The sequence below is a fragment of the Dama dama genome, chromosome 30 (assembly GCF_033118175.1).
Source record: "Dama dama isolate Ldn47 chromosome 30, ASM3311817v1, whole genome shotgun sequence".
Lineage (NCBI taxonomy): Eukaryota > Metazoa > Chordata > Mammalia > Artiodactyla > Cervidae > Dama > Dama dama.
In genome coordinates this window covers 47,183,944-47,203,805 of record NC_083710.1, presented here as the reverse complement: position 1 = coordinate 47,203,805, position 19,862 = coordinate 47,183,944, and the positions used below count along the sequence as shown (strand labels likewise).

Genomic DNA, 19,862 nt, shown 5'->3' with positions numbered 1-19,862 from the left:
ATATACCTGTGGAAAACTGTCTGACATAGATAATAAAAGAAAATACCTGTGATGTGGCAAGTGGAGTTTAAAATTTATTTTTCTTATACTAAGTCTTTTATAAAGTCTAGTTAGTAAGATTTTTTTATAAAGATTAAATGAAATAGTTGTCCGGCATTTAGAAAGGTGTTATAAAATTATACTTCCCATTTTAGTTGTCCAGATCACTATATAAGAATAAGTATAATATCATTATAAATTTTTATAACTTTAACCTTGGAGAAAAGGTTCCATATTTAATCTGAGAGTCTATCTAGTATGAATAGATTTAAAGAATGTAGTATAATCTACAATTGTATCTGTTTCCCACTGTCATCTTTATTTATAATGTTGTTTTAGAAAAGTGAAAGTGTTAATCTCTCAGTTGTGTCCAACTTTTTGCGATCCCATGGACGGTAACCCACCAGGCTCCTCTGTCCATGAAGGTCTCCAAGCAAGCATACTGGAGTGGGTTGCCATTTCCTTCTCTAGGGGATTTTTCCAACCCAGGAATTGAACCTGAGTCTCTCATGTCTCCTGCATTGGATTCAGACTCTTTACTACTGAGCCACCAATGAAGCCCAAACTCTACACAAAACTTAAGTAGGCTAAAATCTCATAAAATTTATGTGGTGTTATGATTTTCAGATTTATCACTCTATTTTTCATCCTTCATAGTATGCTGGTGTTCAACACATGTCATATGTCCTCTGTTCTATAGAGGAGAGCCTTCCCTATAGAACCTTCCCATCTTTCATTTTGGCTAATAATTAGTGTAGCATAGGAAGAGAAAGGTCCCTGTAGCTACAGGAGACAAATATTCAGATTAGAAATTCATTAGTTAGCCTCCTACAAGGCTGACAAGTAATCTTCTTTCGGACGGGGGACCAAAAGACATCTTGATTGGTAGTAAAAGTCATGAAAATATACTAAATACCTCAAACTTATTCAAATTAAAAATTAGAAACCTATTGACTTGTATTAACAATGCTCAAAGGAATTTGATTTCTCAGAATAAACTTCTTGAAGCTCTTTGAATATACAATTTACTTGAAATAATGTTATAGTATTATTTCTAAAACAGATTATGCATGAAATGTTGCTCTCAATTCTTATATGTTCACAAGTTACTTAACACATGGACTTCTGCGAAAAGGAATATTTGTAAACCATCTGTAATTTATGTTATATACCTAGTCAAAATTGTGATAAGACAAATGGAATCTTAGCTTCTTAAAACAGGCCTTTTGATTCTAGATTTTTAACAGATCTGGTAACAATGCAGATGAAAGCAAATATAAAAACTTGGCAGATGTTCCTCCAGGTAGAAAGATGGAGGTACAGAAATCTGACATGAGAAAATCTTATAAAAATTTTCTTTTTTTTTTATTATTTAGATTATTTATTTATTTTACTTTACAACATTGTATTGCTTTTGTCATACATTGACTTGAATCCACCATGGGTGTGCATGTTTTCCCCATCCTGAACCCCCCTCCCAACTCCCTCCCCATCCCATCCTTCTGGGTCATCAAGAGCCCATGTCCATATGAGACACGAGGCAATAAAATATCATCCACAAAGTTCATTCTGGGTTGGCTTCAACTTTCAGATCTCCTAAGCAGGAAAAGATTGCAACCATGTTGAAGCTAATATTTAAATTTTGTGTTATTATTTTCTTATTTATATTGACATCATAAACTCTATAAGTTCTAAGTCTGTATTGTATATACTATAATCCTATTATTTTATTTTGTCCTTAATGGTAAAAATTTCAGAGGACGCACAGGTTACCTCACAGTGATAATGAGAAATTTAAATATGACATGCAAAATAATGAAATTACTTTATTCCATGTAAATTTTAACACTTTTGGAAATATAAAGTATTAGTGAAGCAGTTTTCTCTTTATCTATGTTAATATACCTATCTATATATTTATATATTTTTAGAAATATTTCCATAAAATAAGTAAGGGTTTCTTTAATCATATCATATTGTTCTGAGTAGTGTGATTATAACTAGAGCACCTACTTCAAATGTCAAAATAGTGAATTTTCACCTTGGACATTCTGCACACATTTTTGAGAATAAAAAGATAATTAAATGAAACCTAGGCCATCATTAATATGAATGCACTCTTTTAGTGTCATTTTGAATTCCTACACTCATGCAGTTAACTCAGAAATATATGTATAAGAACTTCTCAAGCATATACATTTATTGCCTGATTCAAATCAAAAATGTCAAATAAACCAAAGAGGTAGAGTGGATTAAAATGGCCTCTAAGGATCAATTAACACCTACAAATGTTTAGTAAGCAGTCATTTAATTGCTACTTAACTAAACTATACGTGCACTGTAATGAAGATTAATAGACTTTGAACAGGTTATGTTTGTTTGCTTTAAGAAGTATAAGCCCTTGATACTATATATGAACTCACTTAATATTAGTGCTATATGGCATTGTTTCATTCATTTTCAGGAAGAGAATTATCATTACAGAACTATTTTAATTTCCACTTCCACTCATTTTAAATATTTTCTAGTGATGTCCATAGATATATTTCATTAAAATAAAACAAATATGAATAAAAAACAAACTAAAATACAGGAATCTTTAAGGTCTGAACTTTCAAATTGGATAATAATTAGCTGTTCAAATGCTTTTGTTGAGTATTATTATGTAGATGCAAATTACTAGACATTGTAGAAGTACTGTCTAAAAGATTCAGGAGGATCCAAATTCACTTGGAGCAAATATACATTTACTTGAATGTGTTTAGAAAATGATTGCTAAAAGAAAAAATTTTCCACCAAGAAAATGCTTGGATTCACATTCAGTTTTGTTTTTTGGTTAAATGTTTGAGTTGTAGGAACTTTCAGTTAGGTGTATTTAATATTCATATTGAATTTAATTATTATGTGAAAAGTTTTATACATGTGTATAGAAGTAAATGTTTGAGCATCCTCTGGATTTTTTGCTAAAGTTTTGTCAGGAAACTATTTCAATACTATGAACGTTCATTTGAAAGACCCTGGTTAAAATGACAGTTCAATTTAATTAAACAATAGGATTAGAAAAATTGACTTGCTATTCTTGTTTAAAGGAAAGTGTAATGTGATTTTTGGAATTCTTCAAAAGCGTCTATTATGTCTATGTCCTCTTCCTTATAAACTTGGTTATCTTTAACCTTAATTTAGTGGACTCAAAAGTAGATTGCAATTGATAATTATAAAGTAAAGATAGTTATAATTTATAACTGGTTAAGTAATCATTCTTTGTTAGCACTTATAGCCAGTTTCTAGGAACTTAATTCTTTCATATTTGCTACTTCCTGGCATTGAACCTAATGTGTTGTAAGTGCGAAATTAATTTTTGATTTTTTAGTTTGAATACTGGATATTTCACAAGGCATATCTTTTTCAAAGAGTTTTCTAATATACAAATGTAAGTCATGATATCTTAGTAAATTTATTTTTTCATTTCCTCCCTCCTTTTCTTTCCTTCTTTTTCTCTTTCTTTCTGACTTTCTTTCTCACTCATTTTCCTTTCTCTCCTCCTTCCTTCTCTTATTGCTTCATATTTTCCCTCATTCCTTCTTCTACTTCAATAATAAAACATAACACTAAAGCTAAATAAATATAATCAATATCTACTTAAGAATTTAATTAACATTTCTTTATAATAAAACTCAAATTACATTAATTTGGGTCATATAAATTTGAACAGATAACTTTTAAGCTGCATAATCATCATATTGGTATTGCAAAGTAAAAATGGAATACAAAATGGAATTTCAAAATAGCAATGTAAGTGAGTACTGAATTACAGTTTTGAATGTTTCAGATATGAAGAAGGAAACTATAGCAAACCTTATTTATATTATTTTATATTATTTAAGTTTAAATTAAATCAAGTTAGAAAATCCATGATGCAATCAATTTCTTAAAAAGTCAGTTAGTTATATGCACTTCATATTTCTGTTTTACCTCTGATGGAAAGTTTTCTGTCTTGCTTGTGATGTGTGATTTCATACACTGCTTTCTTCCCAAAGGGAAATACTTGATTCGGTTCTTGGATAAAAATGATCTGTCACCATTGTTTGCTTTAAAGGGCTTTTTTCTTTTCTTTTCTTTTTTTTAACTCTGAATACTGAAAGGAAAAAAAAAAAAAAACCAAGGCACAGGGGATTGTAGTCCAGCTGTTATGGAATAAATCAATATTTAAATGTGCAATAGTGATTTTTCTTCTTCGGAAAGTAGGGACTTTGTGTGCTTAATTTCTTGTTTTATTAATACATCCAACTTTGTCTAGGAAAGACTTCAAATTTAGCTTCAGTTTCTATTTAACTTTACTGCTCAACAATGGGGTAACAGAATAGTAATATAACTGTGCTTTAATCTTTGATTCCTGTATTCTGTTGGGGGTTGATGAAGCTATGACTTTCATAAATCTCTATGAATTTCATTTAATTAAACAACCATATTCCTTGTTGAGTTAGGGAAACTGCAACTTCTCTGATCTGTTTGATGTTGGCAAAAATGATTTCGGTTCTGTTTTAAAGGCTCATTAAAGGAAAAGCTGAAAAATTTCTAAGTGGTCATAGCTATCAAGGGATCATAAATCTCCTCATTCTAAATATAAGGAAAAACACATCTTTTCTTCTTCAAGCAAGAGATTTCTGCAGAATAATAGCCTTTGGGTATACTCGTTTTTTCCCCCTAACCTCTTCCATACATTTTATATCATGATTTTTGTATTAGGCGGTTATGCCTTGAAATTATGTTTTATCATTTTATTCCACTTCTTGGTTTACACTGAGAACAGCTTTCATTCTCTGGCAACTCATTAAATGCACTGATTTTGCAAAACTCGTCCCCTGCGCTCAGATGCCCATCTTCAAATTTCTACCGTGTGCCTCCGGCCCCCAGGGTGAAGCACTGCCTGAGTGTGTTAATGGCAGAATCACAATGTAATTGTCAGAATGGTGGCATCGTCACACTTTGACGCCAGCATCCTGTTTCTTTCTTCTCACTACAGAGAAACTAAGGCTAAAGGTTAAAGGATGCGGTTTATTAAATAATTCAAGCCATTAACCTGCAACCTGCAAAGCGATGGCAGCCTATTAAGTTTACGCTGCCATGATTCACGTTTGGTGTTTACTAATGCTAAAGCATATTGCCTGTTGGCTTTACTTTTATTGCTACATAGTAATGTAGTGAGGAAGGAGAATAAAAAAGGTGACAGGACCCACACAAGGGGACAATAAGAGCAGCAGACTCACTTGCATAAAGAAGATTGAAGCCTTCCCTCCCTCCCTCCATCTCTCGGTATAGGCCCCAGTGCACATCTGCGTCACTTACAAGGGAGGAGGAGGCGCCGAGGCAAAGAGAAAATTGTACTGTGAGGACCTTGACAGCTTCACGGCGCGGGCTTTTCCTTTTGCCCTCCTGTATTTGCTGGATTTTTTTTTCTCTCTCTCTCTTTTACAAACTGACTAGATAAAGCCACCCCTTCTCGCCTTGCAGAAGGCATTTGACTTTCTCAGAGACACCCGCAGCTCTCAGAGCATCTTCCGAGAGAGCAGGGACAGGGGCGCAGGTGCATCGAGAAGGCTGGGGGGTAGTGTGCTTCTTCCGCGACTTGGGGATCTTTCTCTCTGCAATCTCCAGGCACTGAACTCTAAGCTGCAAGGATAGGGGAGCCGACAGCTTCTCGACTGAGGCTCTGCCACCCGTGCATGCTAGGGGGGTGTATCCAGCTGCCTTCGCCTCCAGAGCTCCGAGCGCGCAGACCTCCCTCCCTCGCGCGTCTCCGGCACCAGGGCCGTCCCTCACCGCGGTCACCGCCGGGACCCCGCAAGGAGATCGGGGATTCTCAGCCCTCTGCGTCCTGTTCCTGCCTGTGCACCCGGCCGTTGAGTTCCCCACGCGCGGGTCCTGAGGTCCTGACAGCAGCTGAGCCGCACTGCTCTGCTGTCCGCGCTCCGGTCGTCGCCTGGCAGGGCGCGCAGCCGCCGGGTCCCGTCTGTTCCCGGGGTGCAGAGGGCACCTCCCGCCCCCTACTCCAACCCGGGGCTCCGCTGGCCTGCCTCCCCAACCCGTCTACTCCTGCGTCAGCTGAGGTCCCTTCGCCTTCCTTGCGTCAAGCATGTCAGGCTCTGGGCGAAAAGACTTCGATGTGAAGCACATCCTGCGACTCCGCTGGAAACTCTTCAGCCACCCGTCGCCGTCGGCCGGCGGCCCGGCCGCGGGCAGCTGCCTGCAGCAGGACGGCAGCGGCAGCTTCGAGCACTGGGGACCCAGCCAGAGCCGCCTGCTCAAAAGCCAAGAGAAGGGCGGAGTGAGCACTTTCTGGAAGAAGCCTTCCTCTTCTGCCTCCTCTTCGTCTGCCTCCCCGTCCTCTTCTGCCTCTTCCTTCAGCCCTCTGAATGGCACGCTCCTGCCAGTGGCTACGAGGCTGCAGCCAGGGGCGCCCGGGCAGGGCATCCACCAGCCCGCCAGGACTCTCTTCTACGTGGAGTCCCTGGAGGAGGAGGAGGTGCCCGGAATGGACTTTCCTGGACCACACGACAAAGGTCTTGTCCCGCAGGAGTTCAAAGCGGAGCCAGCCAACTCGAGCCAAGCAACAGGTGAAGGGTGTGGACTCAGGTACAGTAAGACCCCATGGGACAGCCAAGCAGCCCTCAATTTCCACTCGTTCCCGTCCCACCGGTGTGCTCTGGTAGTTACTAAGTCTAAAATGCTTCAGGTTGAAAATTTTGATTAAGAGATGAAAGCCTGGTTTTTATTACTCAAGTTGTAATCTCGTTAAAAGTTCCCTCGTTAATTTCTATTGGCTCCTACATATTGCTTTTCTTTTGGAGTTGCAATCACAAATTGAATATATATGCATTTTGCTAACTCTCCAGGTAGAGTGAGTCTCATATTTCTGAGGTTATAGTATTTTTCTGTCGTCTTCTGTCATTAAATGATATATGTGAATCTCCCAGTTATCTAATGTGAGGAGAAACTTCACTATTCAAATGCATCTCATGTACTGGCCTAGTAACTGGCTTGGCAGATTATCTAGGATCCTTGTGGTTTGAATCTATATTCCAGAAGTGATGAGGTGGACAGAAGGAGGCTCTGGACAACAACATTATCTTCTCTCTTTTTCCTCCATGAAAGACAGTGTTACTATATTCTATCCCAACTTGCCTTTTTATCCTGCTTCTTGATCACCTTTGCTTTGTTCAACGTCTTAGAATTAAACTCTTACTAATGCCCTTTGCATTAGTCTGCCCTGATTCATTGGCTCAGTATGGACTGTGTATTCTTAGTAAGCAGGTCAATGTCTATTTCTTGTTTATTTCTAATATTACATCTTTGAGTACAGTTTTTCTACTGTCAAGACATAGAAAAACTCTTATACATGACCTCATTCTAAGTTTGATATTTTCAGAGAATTGACTCATTCTACACTAGATCATTACTACTTTAGGCACATAGTGAAGGGATGTGAAAAGGTTTGCATTTTAATTCATATATGAGAATATATTATGAAGAAGAAGTACAGGGCAGCCATAGGAAAATTATGATGAAACAGTTAATAAAATTTACCTTTCAGTAAATAAATTAGAAACAGAAGCAATGTTTTAAACTTCTGCTTCATTGAATCAACATTTCATAAAGCTGTCATGAAAGAACACATAAAACAAAATACTATAGATATTCTTCATGCTCACAAATGTGAAGTTAAAGATACAAAAATAATCCTTAAAAATTTTCAATTATATGGATTATGTGGATTTGAATTTGAATTTTAAGAATGTTGAACCTAATCTTATATGCAAAGATAATATAATGGAAGTTTATTATTTTACAAAAAGAGGTTTAATTTACTATTTTCAACTATGAGAAAGTTTTTTTTCTATCTATAGGAGACCTAAAATATAAATTTATGTATTACTCAGTTTAATTAAGATACTTTACAAAAATAGTCATAACTTTGGGTATCACTACTACTGTGATGTTATTTGATTTATGTATTCACTGGTGACCTACAGTTATAGATTTTTTGAAAAAATAAAATATGTTGGGCTTTAGCCCCTTTAATTGAGCAATTTTAATTTTTTCTTTGTTTTTATTTTTGGGTAATCATTTATAAAGATCTAGTATTTCACCTTATATGTTTAAAAGAAACCAATTAGGTTAAATATATACCAATTACTGTTACATTGAAACTGGTACTTATGTGTCTCAGACAGTTCAGGAAAAAAAATAAATTTTTTTTCCAGTTTTGTAAAGTCTTCTCATCAACTCAACACCTGACCTTCTGGAAATATTTATGTTTGATAGTTTTAAAAACCAATTTGCTTTTTAAAAATACATCTTAAGTATATAAGTCATGTTTGGCATAAGTAATTTCAGAAGATTTTTATGTAAGTTGGGGAATTTGGAAATACTTATGGAATATTGGCTTAAGAAATTATAATAAATTAAAGAAATAAAACCAATAACTAATAGTCTAGGTTAAAGATAAAACACCCATCAGATTTACTTCCAATCCTTCACTTTTGAATATACATCAGTGTTTTTACTCATTAAGAGTTGTATATGAAAACAATTCTGAAAACAAGTCAAGTGCCACCCCAAATCATCTTTACTTTTGACATGAAGGCTTCTTATGAGAGTTTGCATGTGTAAACTATTGAAATTAAGGTCTCATTTTATTTTAAAATTCTTATGCTTAAATCCTTTAGTTAAATTTTAATTTCTTGTTGGACAAATTAGTCAGCTCTGATAGTATTCTTGTGGATTTTATATGTTCCTAAACATTCATAGACTACTGGTTCTGTGTTCATGGTTGATTGACAGCAAGCTACTAAACTTAGCAATTAGTCGTTATCAATATATATTATTATAATATGTGGTAAGAATAATGTCCATTTCCCAGGAAGGATAGCATTTCCAATATATTAAATACAAAATGGAAAACAGTATGTAAGATCATTCTGTAATATGGATTTGCTTTGGTTTCTATCATAACCCATTCAGGAAATCTACATGGGGTTCATAATGACCAATGGACACATAAACCATATAAACCTGCATGATCATTTTGATTACTTGAGTCATTATTACTATTCTATGCTGTCACATTTGATATTTAGCATTTTGCTTCATTAATTCTGAGCACTATACTAAGCCAATCTACATGTGTAAAAAAAGAGTTGGCCCTTTTTCTCTTTCTTCATTTCTCTTTATTTACTTAGTCTTATACTAGTTAAGCACATTGCTTTATGTAAGTGGCTCAGTTTTATTTGTTGTTCAAACAGCAGCTGGAAGTTGCTCAGCAGAAAGCAGCTCATAATCTCAGAATTCTGGAAAGCTCAGTCATCATGGAGTTGAAGCATAAAGATAGCAGAAAGACATAGTAAATTGATTTACTGCTGAAACCCAGTCTTTATCTTATCCCACTTTATCAGACATACATGAACAAATCTCAGTATTCTACCTCACCCGTGACACCACTAAGAATCCTAACTCTTCCATTAATAGGCTCTTGCCCTGTGCTATTATTCACTTATTTTCTCTTTTTTGCTGTCTGAACTTAGTTGTTGGTGAGAGTATCATATCCTAGCCGTCAGATCATTACATATTTTTGGTATGCCCAATTTTTTTTTGTACAAGATTCTATATGTAGTAAACTAAAAAAGCAATGACTTATTCTTGCAGTTCATAGTAATGTAAATAGGAGAAAATATGTTGTGTTTAACTGCTTGCTTTTTTAGTTTTTTCAGGTCTCACAAAGTGGAGGCGTCTATTTTCATGGCTTCAGTTGCATATGTACTGAGTTTAGTTGAACTCTGTGACCCCATGGGCTGTAGCCCGCCAGGCTCCTTTGCCCATGGGATTTTCTAGGCAAGAATACTGGAGTGGGTTGCCATCCCTTCTCCAGGAGATATTCTCAACTCAGGAAATGAACCTGCATCTCTTGCCTCTCCTGCATTGGCAGGAGGATTCTTTACCACTGAGCCACCAGACTGCGTTTTAGTTGCATTTCAAAACTCAGACTCTGCCTCCCCACAATCAACCCTCTTCTTTACCCCCACCCTGACCTCTGGTCTCACACATCCATTTGACCTCTCCGGTGGATATCGCAGATACAATATGAATACAACTCATACCAAACTGAGCTCATAATCTACCTTCTCTCTTGCTCAATTTCCTTCTCTATCTCAGAGAAAAGCATTCCATACATCAGGTTGTGCAAGCCAGAAATCCAGGATCATATTTGTCAAAATCCTCTTTCTCTTGATTTTCAATATTCCACCAAGCCCTGTCACTTTTCCTTCAAAACTGTCCTTTCCCTTGTATCTGTCCCACATCTCTCCATCTCCGTCAACTGCACTTCATTTGAAAATACTGTCGTCTTTTATGTCAACTTGTGTAACTCCTACCTGAATTCTCTTCCTTCATTAACCTTGCCACCTGTAATCTTTCTCCATACTAGAGTCAATGAAAATTTATAAAATAAAAATTTACCCTATTTTGCCAGATCCTGATTCTCCTTTTATTTTTCAGAGCATTTCCACCAGTCTTACCATGATCCATTCTGTGGACAGCGAGGCCCTGAAAGAGCTGAACCTTGTCTGCCATCCAGGCCTTTCCCTCACCAGATCCCCATGCTCTTCCCCTGTCTTCTAGGGGCAATGTTCTTCTGTATTGCTTTTCTCTGCCTCTGGGCCTTACAAACTTAATTCCTTTCCTGATTACATAGTGATTCTCCTTCCCTCAATTCACCCTTTTCTGAATTCATTCCTATTCATTATTGAGATGTCTTAAATAAAATCCTTGTAGCTTTCTTGAAGAAGCATTCGTTGATCTTCCAGCAAAAGTCATTTTAAATAATTTAATTTATTTTATCCCCTTATTTTATGTTTTTAGAGTAACTGATCTCAGTCTTGAGTTTCTTATTACAACTATATATTAATATATGTGCTACTTTTTAAAATTTATCTAACTCTGCCTCATGGACAGCATGTTTCTGTTTGCTCATTGTCTTATACCTATCATAGAGCATATAGTTACTCAATAAATACTGTTGAATGAATGCATATTTGTCATAATCATAATGAGTGACATTGATTAGGAACTTGCTATTTGCCAGGTAGCATGCTGAATATTTATATTGTGGAATTTAATATTCAGAACAGCTATTTGATTCTGATATAATTATGGATCCTTTTGTTAAATGATTACATAATCATTTTATGATTATGAGAAGTCTGAGATATAGACGGGTGATTAATTTCCCCCAAATCACAGGACTGTAAGGAGTACAACTGGATTTTTAATCCTGGTTCTCTGACCCCTGACACCATATTCTATGCCACTTTGCCAACTCTTCTCTCAGTCTGCTTAAACAAACAGAACAGAAGAGAAGAGGCTCCAGCCAAGATTATGCTGAAAGAATTCTCTTATTTTTCTGGTGGAAATTATGCTTGTGTCTCAATGTTTAAATAAACTCTTTAAAATGATAGTGATGGACAACTCCCGATAAGGTCCCATCAGAGAGGATGAGCCCAAGTTCAAAAAACATCAAATTATTTTCTAAAGTATTGTTCATTCAGTGCATTTTACTTTTTAGTTAAATCAAAGTATAAAGAAATAACTTAGACATTAAAAAATCATTTAATTTTGGAATCCAAAAGAGAGCATTATGATAGAAAATCTCCTTCTGAAATACAGAACAACTGATACAGAGATGTGTCACATATGCCATTAGAATCTCATAGAAGTTTGTGGAATTTATTTAGAATGGAAAGAAATCAGCCTTGTTTCAGTCAAAAGGAAAGAAAAATGACACAAAGTGCTATTTCTTCAGGAATGTAGCTCTCAAACCATTCTTAAATGAACACTAAAATAAATAACATCCATATTTTCTCCATGACCTCAATTTTGTAGTTAAAAGGTGTATGGAGTGATCTTATTCAATTTTATATCTTCCTTGTTAATTTATTTGAGGCTTGGATGTTATACAGCCTATTAGAATTTAAGTCAGAAATAGCAAAAAACAATAGTTTTTCTGGGGGGAAGTTTTTTTTTCTTTACTTATTTTGGGATGCATTTCTCAATATATTGTATTGTTTGCAAAGAAGTCTACAGTTTCCAGATGCCATCTCCTCTGAGTACGTTTGCTTCAGGCAAACTAAGAAGATCATAAAGGAAAAAGTAGTACGATCACTAGGTTGGTTTGCAAGCTCAAAACTCCAGAGCTATCTAAGAGAAAGATGTGAATACAAATGCAAGATGAAATAAATAGGACTCTTAATTGTAACAAACCATAAAACCTCTACACTAGTTGAAGAATCATATTCTGGCTTTCTTTGAAATTTCTAATGAATACTTTGTAAACTGTATCATTAACCACTTCAAGGCATCAGTTTAAATGTTTAAAAAATAAGGATAATCTCCCTATTCAACACTTGGTTAATATAGAATATAATATTGATTAGTTATTTTAATTTGTTGATTTCTTTTGTAAGTATCAAAAGATAATTTGTATATCTGATAGATGATATACTTCTAACATGTACATGTTAAAACAAATTTCATTGCTTTTGACTAAGAGCTCTTACAGAATTTACAGAAACTTTAGGTCTGCAGGATATTTTAGAGTTATATAAAGTTTAAGAACATGAAAATGTACTACATGTTAAACGGAGTCTCACAGTAATGAGACTATTGATTTTATTTTAACATCCAAAATAACTGTAGGTATTTTTGTAGCTATAAAAACAAATTCTCTGGAAAGTACATATTAGTTTAGACCAGATAAACTTAATTTATTGTTCTGTATTTAAGATAAGATTATTCAAAACTTTGAGGAAAGCATGATATAGAAACATAATCTGAGCAGAATCAAATATTTGAAAGTATTGTAAATCAAATATAGGTAAAAATTCTGTCCACAATACATAAATAGGTTTGGTGCTACTACCTTTGCTCACTTTCTGGCCAAGATTTGGAAACAGATTGGTATAAGAACTTATGAAAGCATTACACAGTTTATTTTAGCTTGACTGATAGAATGTGTGGTATGATTTTAAAATCCTGCAAAAAATCTGTTTTGAATGGTAAGCCAAGGCAGGTCATTTTGACTGAAGATCATGTCACAGAAATAGTACTTGAAAATGATCTGACAGTTTTTGATAAAGGTAAAGAGTGGAATCAGTTGATTTAACTCTAAATTCAGATTTCCCCATCCCTTAGGCAGCCTTAATCCAACTTTTATAATTTCTCATAGGAAATCTTTCAGTTTAATTTCATCTCATACTTGTTTGTAACACTGTCCCAGTAGATCATTTGGACTCCTTTATTCTTAACTATGTTGATAGGTACTTAGTCATGTAAAAAAGCGTTTTCATCTTGGCTGAAATGTGATGGGCTAGCTTTAAAAATTAAAACATAAAATTGGGGGGTTTTATACTACAAAACTAGGAATAATCCAACTATTTTATAGTTTTAAAGAGGTGAATACAAAAATCTTTTTATATCTACAATAATGCATATGGTTTGGTTTGATTTACTTCTTTAATAGATTCTAATTACATTAAAATGTTTGAGATGTCTCTTAAGGCTAATAGTCACAAGTACCAGAGCTTCAGATAGACAGAAAAATACTCTTGGAAAGAAAAACTGTCTTGAATTTATATCTTCGAATTTATGGATATAAAAATATCCTGACTTTCTAATCCTAAGATTCAACTTTGAACTCTACAATGTTGAAAATAAGTTGGAGTAGTTTATCATTCATAGTAAAATTTGAATATAATTTCTACTTTTTCAGTTACCTTACCTTTGATGTAATAATATGTAATTTCAGAAGAGAGGTTTACACACATTATTACCTAGATATTTGGCCTTTGGTGATCTACTGATGATATTTAAACATTTAATTGTGCAATTTTTTTCTCAAAAGTTGTGGCATTTTGCATTTTAATTTCTTTATGTCTGTGGTTTATAGCAGTTTTGGTTAGTGGTTAGCTTGGTTAGTGGTTAGTTATAGTGGTTTTGGTTAGTGAATTCTTATTAGCCATAGGAATATGCCTGTATTAATCTGCCTAAGAATAAGAAAATTTTGAAAAGCAGTCAATGTTAAAATAATCCTAGATCAAATAATCAAATCATTTTCTTTAAGTCAGGATAAAAGAAGAACTGAGATTTCTGCTTCTGGCTGAGTTAGAATAAAAGGCACTAGGCTTATGCGTGCACCTAAAATAACAACAAAGAAGGAAAGAAGAAAATAATATAGAAAAAAAAAGAACAAAAGGAAGAAAGGAAAGAAGAAAGTAGGAAAGAAAATAAAGAAAAAGAAAAAATAAAAAAATAAGAAAGAAGACAATATATGAAACAATATTTTCAAGTTGCTGGACATTAGATACTGAAGGAGAGTAATTCCTGAGATATGAAAAACAAATGGAATGAACACTAATTGTCCAAGCATACTGCCTTCAGAGATTCCAGGCGCTGATTACAGGGAAGGACAAAGTAAGAAGAGTGTGCAAACCACCCTGATTGAAGAGATGGAGCTAAGTGGTCAGGAAGACCAAAGTAGTGAGACCTCAAATGACAGTGTCATAAAAGAAAGCTGCAATAGGTAGAAAGCTCCAGAAGTCTGTGGAGGTGCCACTTAAGTATTCAGTAGGTCAGTAATCTGTAGACTAATGATAGTTACACGTGTTTAAGGAAACCACCCAAGTTCTGGGAAAGAGCCATGTCAGAATTACAGGGATGGTTGTTGTTGTTCAGTTGCCAAATCGTGTCTGACTCCTTGCAACCCCATGGACTGCAACGACAGGCTTCCCTGTTCCTCACCATCTCCCGGAGTTTGCCCAAATTTATGTCCATTGAATCAGTGATACCATCTAATCATCTGACCCTCTGTTGTCCCCTTCTCCTTCTGCCTTCAATCTATCCCAGCATCAGGGTCTTTTCCAATGAGTTGGTGCTTCGCATCAGTTGGCCAAGTATTGAAGCTTCAGCTTCAGCATCAGTCCTCCCAATGAGTATGCAGGATTGATTGCCTTTAAGGTTGACTGGCTCGCTCTCCTTGCAGTTTTGGGGACTCTTAAGAGTCTTCTACGGCCCTACAGTTTAAAAACATCAATTCTTCGGTGCTCTGCCTTCTTTATGGCCCAGTTCTCACGTCTGTACATTGCTACTAGAAGAACCATCAAATGAAGTGAAGTGAAAGTCTCTCAGTCCTGTCTGACTCTTTGCGACCCCATGGACTATATACTCTATGGAATTCTCCAGGCCAGAACACTGGAGTGGGTAGCTGTTCCTTTCTCCAGGGGATCTTCCCAACACCGAGATTGAACCCAGGTCTCCCACATTACAGGGGGATTCTTTACCAGCTAAGTCATCATGGGACCCCAAGAATACTGGAGTGGGCAGCCTATCCCTTCTCCAGCAGATCTTCCTGGCCCAGGGATTGAATTAAGGTCTCCTGCATTGCAGGCTGATTCTTTACTGGCTGAGCTACCAAGGAAGCCCAAAAAGACCATAGCCTTGACTATATGTACCTTTGTTTGCAAAGTGATATCTCTGCCTTTTAATGCACTGTCTATGTTTGTCATAGCTTTCCTGCCAAGAAGCAATTATCTTTTAATTACATGGCTGCAGTCACCATCTGCAGTGATTTTAGAGCCCAGCAAAGGATATCTGCCACTGCTTCCGCCTTTTCCTCTTCTATTTGAAATGAAGTGATGGGACCAAAGGCTTTGACTGTGCGGATCACAACAACCTGTGGAAAATTCTTAAAGAGATAGGAATACCAGATCACTTCACCTGCCTCCTGAGAAATCTTTATGCAGGTGAAGATGCAACAGTTAGAACTGGACATGGAACAACAGACTGGCTCCAAATCAGGAAAGGAGTACATCAAGGCTATATATTGTCACTATGCTTACTTAACTTATGCAGAGTATGTCATCAGAAATGCTGGGCTGGAAGAAGCACAAGCTGGAATCAAGATTGCCAGGAGAAATATCAATAACCTCAGATATGCAGATAACACCATACTTATGGCAGAAAGTGAAGAACTAAGGAGCCTCTTGATGAAAATGAAAGAGGAAAGTGAAAAAGTCAGCTTAAAGCTTAACATTCAGAAAACGAGGATCATGGCATCTGGTCCCATCACTTCATGGCAAATAGATGGGTAAACAGTGGAAACAGTGGATGACTTTATTTTCTCGGGCTCCAAAATCACCATAGGTGGTGACTGTAGCCGTAAAATTAAAAGACACTTGTTCCTTGGAAGAAAAGTTATGACCGACCTAGACAGCATATTAAAAACAAAGACATTGCTTTGCCAACAAAGGTCTGTCTAGTCAAAGCTATGGTTTTTCCAGTAGTCATGTATGGATGTGAGAGTTGGACTATGAAGAAAGCTGAGTGCCAAAGAACTGATGCTTTTGGACTGTGGTGTTAGAGAAGACTCTTGAGATTCCCTTAGACAACAAGGAGATCCAACCAGTGCAACCTAAAGGAAATCAGTCCTGAATATTCATTGGAAGGCCTGATACTGAAGCTGAAATTCAAATACTTTGGCCACCTGATGCTAAGAACTTACTCATTTGAAAAGACCCTGATGCTGGGAAAGATTGAAGGTTGAAGGAGAAGGGGACGACAGAGGATGAGATAGTTGGGTGGCATCACCAACTCAATGGAAATGAGTCTGAGTAAACTCTGGGTGTTGGTGAAAGACAGGGAGGCCTGGTGTGCTATATGTAGTCCATGGGGTCACAAAGAGTCGGACACATATGAGCGACTGAACTGAACTGATGAGACCATATGCCATGATCTTAGTTGTTTTTAATATTGAATTTTAAGCCAGCTTTTTCACTCTCCTCTTTCACCCTCATTGAGGCTCTTTGTTCCTCTTTGCTTTCTGGCATTAGTGTCATCTGCATATCTGAGGTTTTTGATATTTTTCTTCACAGGGTTGGTACCTGTTCTTAATAATTAGAATGGAAAACCTAATGATTCCTGGTACTAGATAAAGCATGTGGAAAGGTATTAACCACTTAGTAATAGGAAGTAACTAGCCCTGGATTAAATACTTCCATGGTTCCATTTAACAAATCTTAACAGGAAACCCCCAAAGCATCAAAGTGCTTCCAAGTGATATAACTGTGCTCCAGAACAGAGTTGAAGAATAATTCACATAATCAGAAATGTTTAGTACCAAAGAAGGCAAATATTGCAATATCTGACATTGAATTGAAGATAACTAGGCAACAAAGAAGTGGAAACATATGAACTATAATGAGGAGACATATCAATCAACCAAAACTGACCCCAAACTCTAGAAAAGTCTTTGAAGCAGTTAAAACAATATTCCATATGTTCAAATAGTTAACTCAGCCATGGTAGATATGAAAAAATCCATATCAAACCTATAGACCAAAAGACAACACAATGCCTGAGATGAAAAAAATATATTAAATGAAATTAGTGACAGAGCAGAAAGCAGAAAAACATAATGAATTTGAAAACATAGCAATGAAACTATCCAAAATGAAACAAGGAAAGAAAGATTTGATAATTTTTAAAAGCTAAATAAATATATACTTATAATTCCCAAAGGAAAGAGAAAAATGAAGATATAAAATAAAGAATGATGGATCATTTTTTTTTTCCATTGAAAATGATGCAAGTGAAAGTGGAACATCATCTTTTGAGAGTATAAGAAAAGAAAAAAACTACCCATCTGAAATTCTATATATACCCAAAATATTTTTCAAAATGAGAGTGATATGGTATTTTTTCAGACATATAATAGTTGCAAAGATTCATCAGAAGGAGACATGCTCTACAAATATTAAAATTCACTAAAGACAAGGAAAATGAAACCAGTTGGCACAAAGGAATGAAAAACCATCAGAAATGTTAACTGCATAGGTGAAAAGATAAAGATTATTCTTGATTATATAAATCTGGAACATAAATAGTGGTTAAACGAACAAAAACCACGAAAATGTGAGGCTTTTACCACATGTATAACCTATACTTATAACTAGTATAGCATTAAGGGAAGAAGTAAAAGTATAATATTGCAAGGTTCTTTATACTAAATGTGAAGAGGTATATCATTTGAAAGCAACCTCAGAAGTATATTGTAAATCCTAAAACAACCGCTAAAGTAACAAAACAAAATAGCTAGTCATCCAGCAAAGATAAAATGCTCTTTTAAGAATTATTCGATTAATCGAAAAAAATGAGAGTAAAGATAGGACAAATAGTAAATGCTCAGCACAATTATAATCTGAAATCTTACTATATCAAGAATTACATCATACTAATAGCTATATACATCCATAATATAAAGACAGAAATTATCATTCTATAAAAAGCCCTAGAAGAAATACAGTTTAAATATAAACCCAAACATTGGATAAAAAAGAAACGATAGAAACAATACATAGCATGCTAAGACTAATCAAAAGAAAGCTGAATGAATATATAAAAATATTAGACAAAGTATATCTCAGAAGAAAGAATATTAATCTGATAAAGAGAATCTATTAAAAATACCCTAGAGGCCACATCAAAATGTTGAAGGATTAAATGTGTTTCCTCTAAGGTCTGGAAAAGAATGAGAATGTCTTCTCTCACAACTTTTGCTCAACATTGTATTGGAGATGATAATCAATTCCATAAGGAAACAAAAAGAAATAAAAAGCACCTATATTGGAAAGGAAAAATAAATGTTTTCATTTGTACAAAATAGATCATCGTAGAGTAATACATAAACACTATGGTTTTGTTTGCAGATATGTTTGTTTATTAGAAAAAAAATTATGGAACCTACAAAAAGGTAGAGTTTTCATGGTTTGGGATACAGAATCAGTATATAAAATCCAATTGCATTTTTATATACCATCAAGGAATATCTAGAAGCTGAAATTACAAAAATAGTAACATCAGTAAATTTTGAATACTTATAAGTGCATACAACAAAAGATGAGAGAGACATAAGCTCAAAACAATAAAACTAGGTGGAGAGAAATTAAAGACCTAAAAATCATGGTTCAGAAAACTTACTATTACTGAGATGTTGATTCTTCTCCAGTTGATTTATAGATAATATACATCCTCCAAGAAAATCTCTGCTTGATTTTTTTGAACAAATTGACAGGTTTATTCTAAAACCCATTGAAATATTCAAAGAAGCTACAGAAAGACAAAACTTGTAATGAATGTACTTTGAATAGTATAGTATCAAGGTCAGAATATATAGATTAGTGGGGAATAATTAAAATATTTTTATAACAACCATATTGAGCATGGCTTCCCTGGTGGCTCAGATAGTAAAAAATCTGCCTGAAATGCAGGAGATCCGGGTTTGATCCCTGGGTTGTGAAGATCCCCTGGAGAAGGGGATGGTAACCCACTCCAACATTCTTGCCTGGAGAATACCATGGACAGAAGAGCCTGGCCACAGTCCATGGGGTCACAGAGTCAGACACAGCTGAGTGACTAACACACACAGCCATATAGAGTAATACGTCACACCATAAAAAAGAATAAGCAACTGATCATTAAACACTTATAATTGAATGAAAAAAATGTTATGATGAGCCAAAGAAACTCAACTGTATGGTATATTTCTTTGAATATTTATGTACTGTAGTCATATATACACTGATTATTCATATTTTGAGTAATAATTTGATCCTAATTTGCCTTGAATCATATATTGGAGTCAAAGACTGACTGAATTTGAATACATGGTTCCAGGAATCATTTATTTATATTTGCCTTGCAGAACTTCATAATGAAATTAT

General features: G+C 35.3%; 1 protein-coding gene across 1 annotated transcript in view; it reads left to right on the top strand.

Annotated features, from left to right (window-relative positions):
• The first annotated feature begins 6,172 nt into the window (after positions 1 to 6,172).
• Positions 6,173 to 19,862, top strand: part of KLHL1 (kelch like family member 1) — a 481,913-nt gene continuing 468,223 nt past the window's right edge. The window contains exon 1 of the mRNA XM_061133331.1: positions 6,173 to 6,672. Within this exon, the coding sequence (XP_060989314.1) occupies positions 6,173 to 6,672 (500 nt within the window). The remainder of the gene's footprint in view (positions 6,673 to 19,862) is intronic.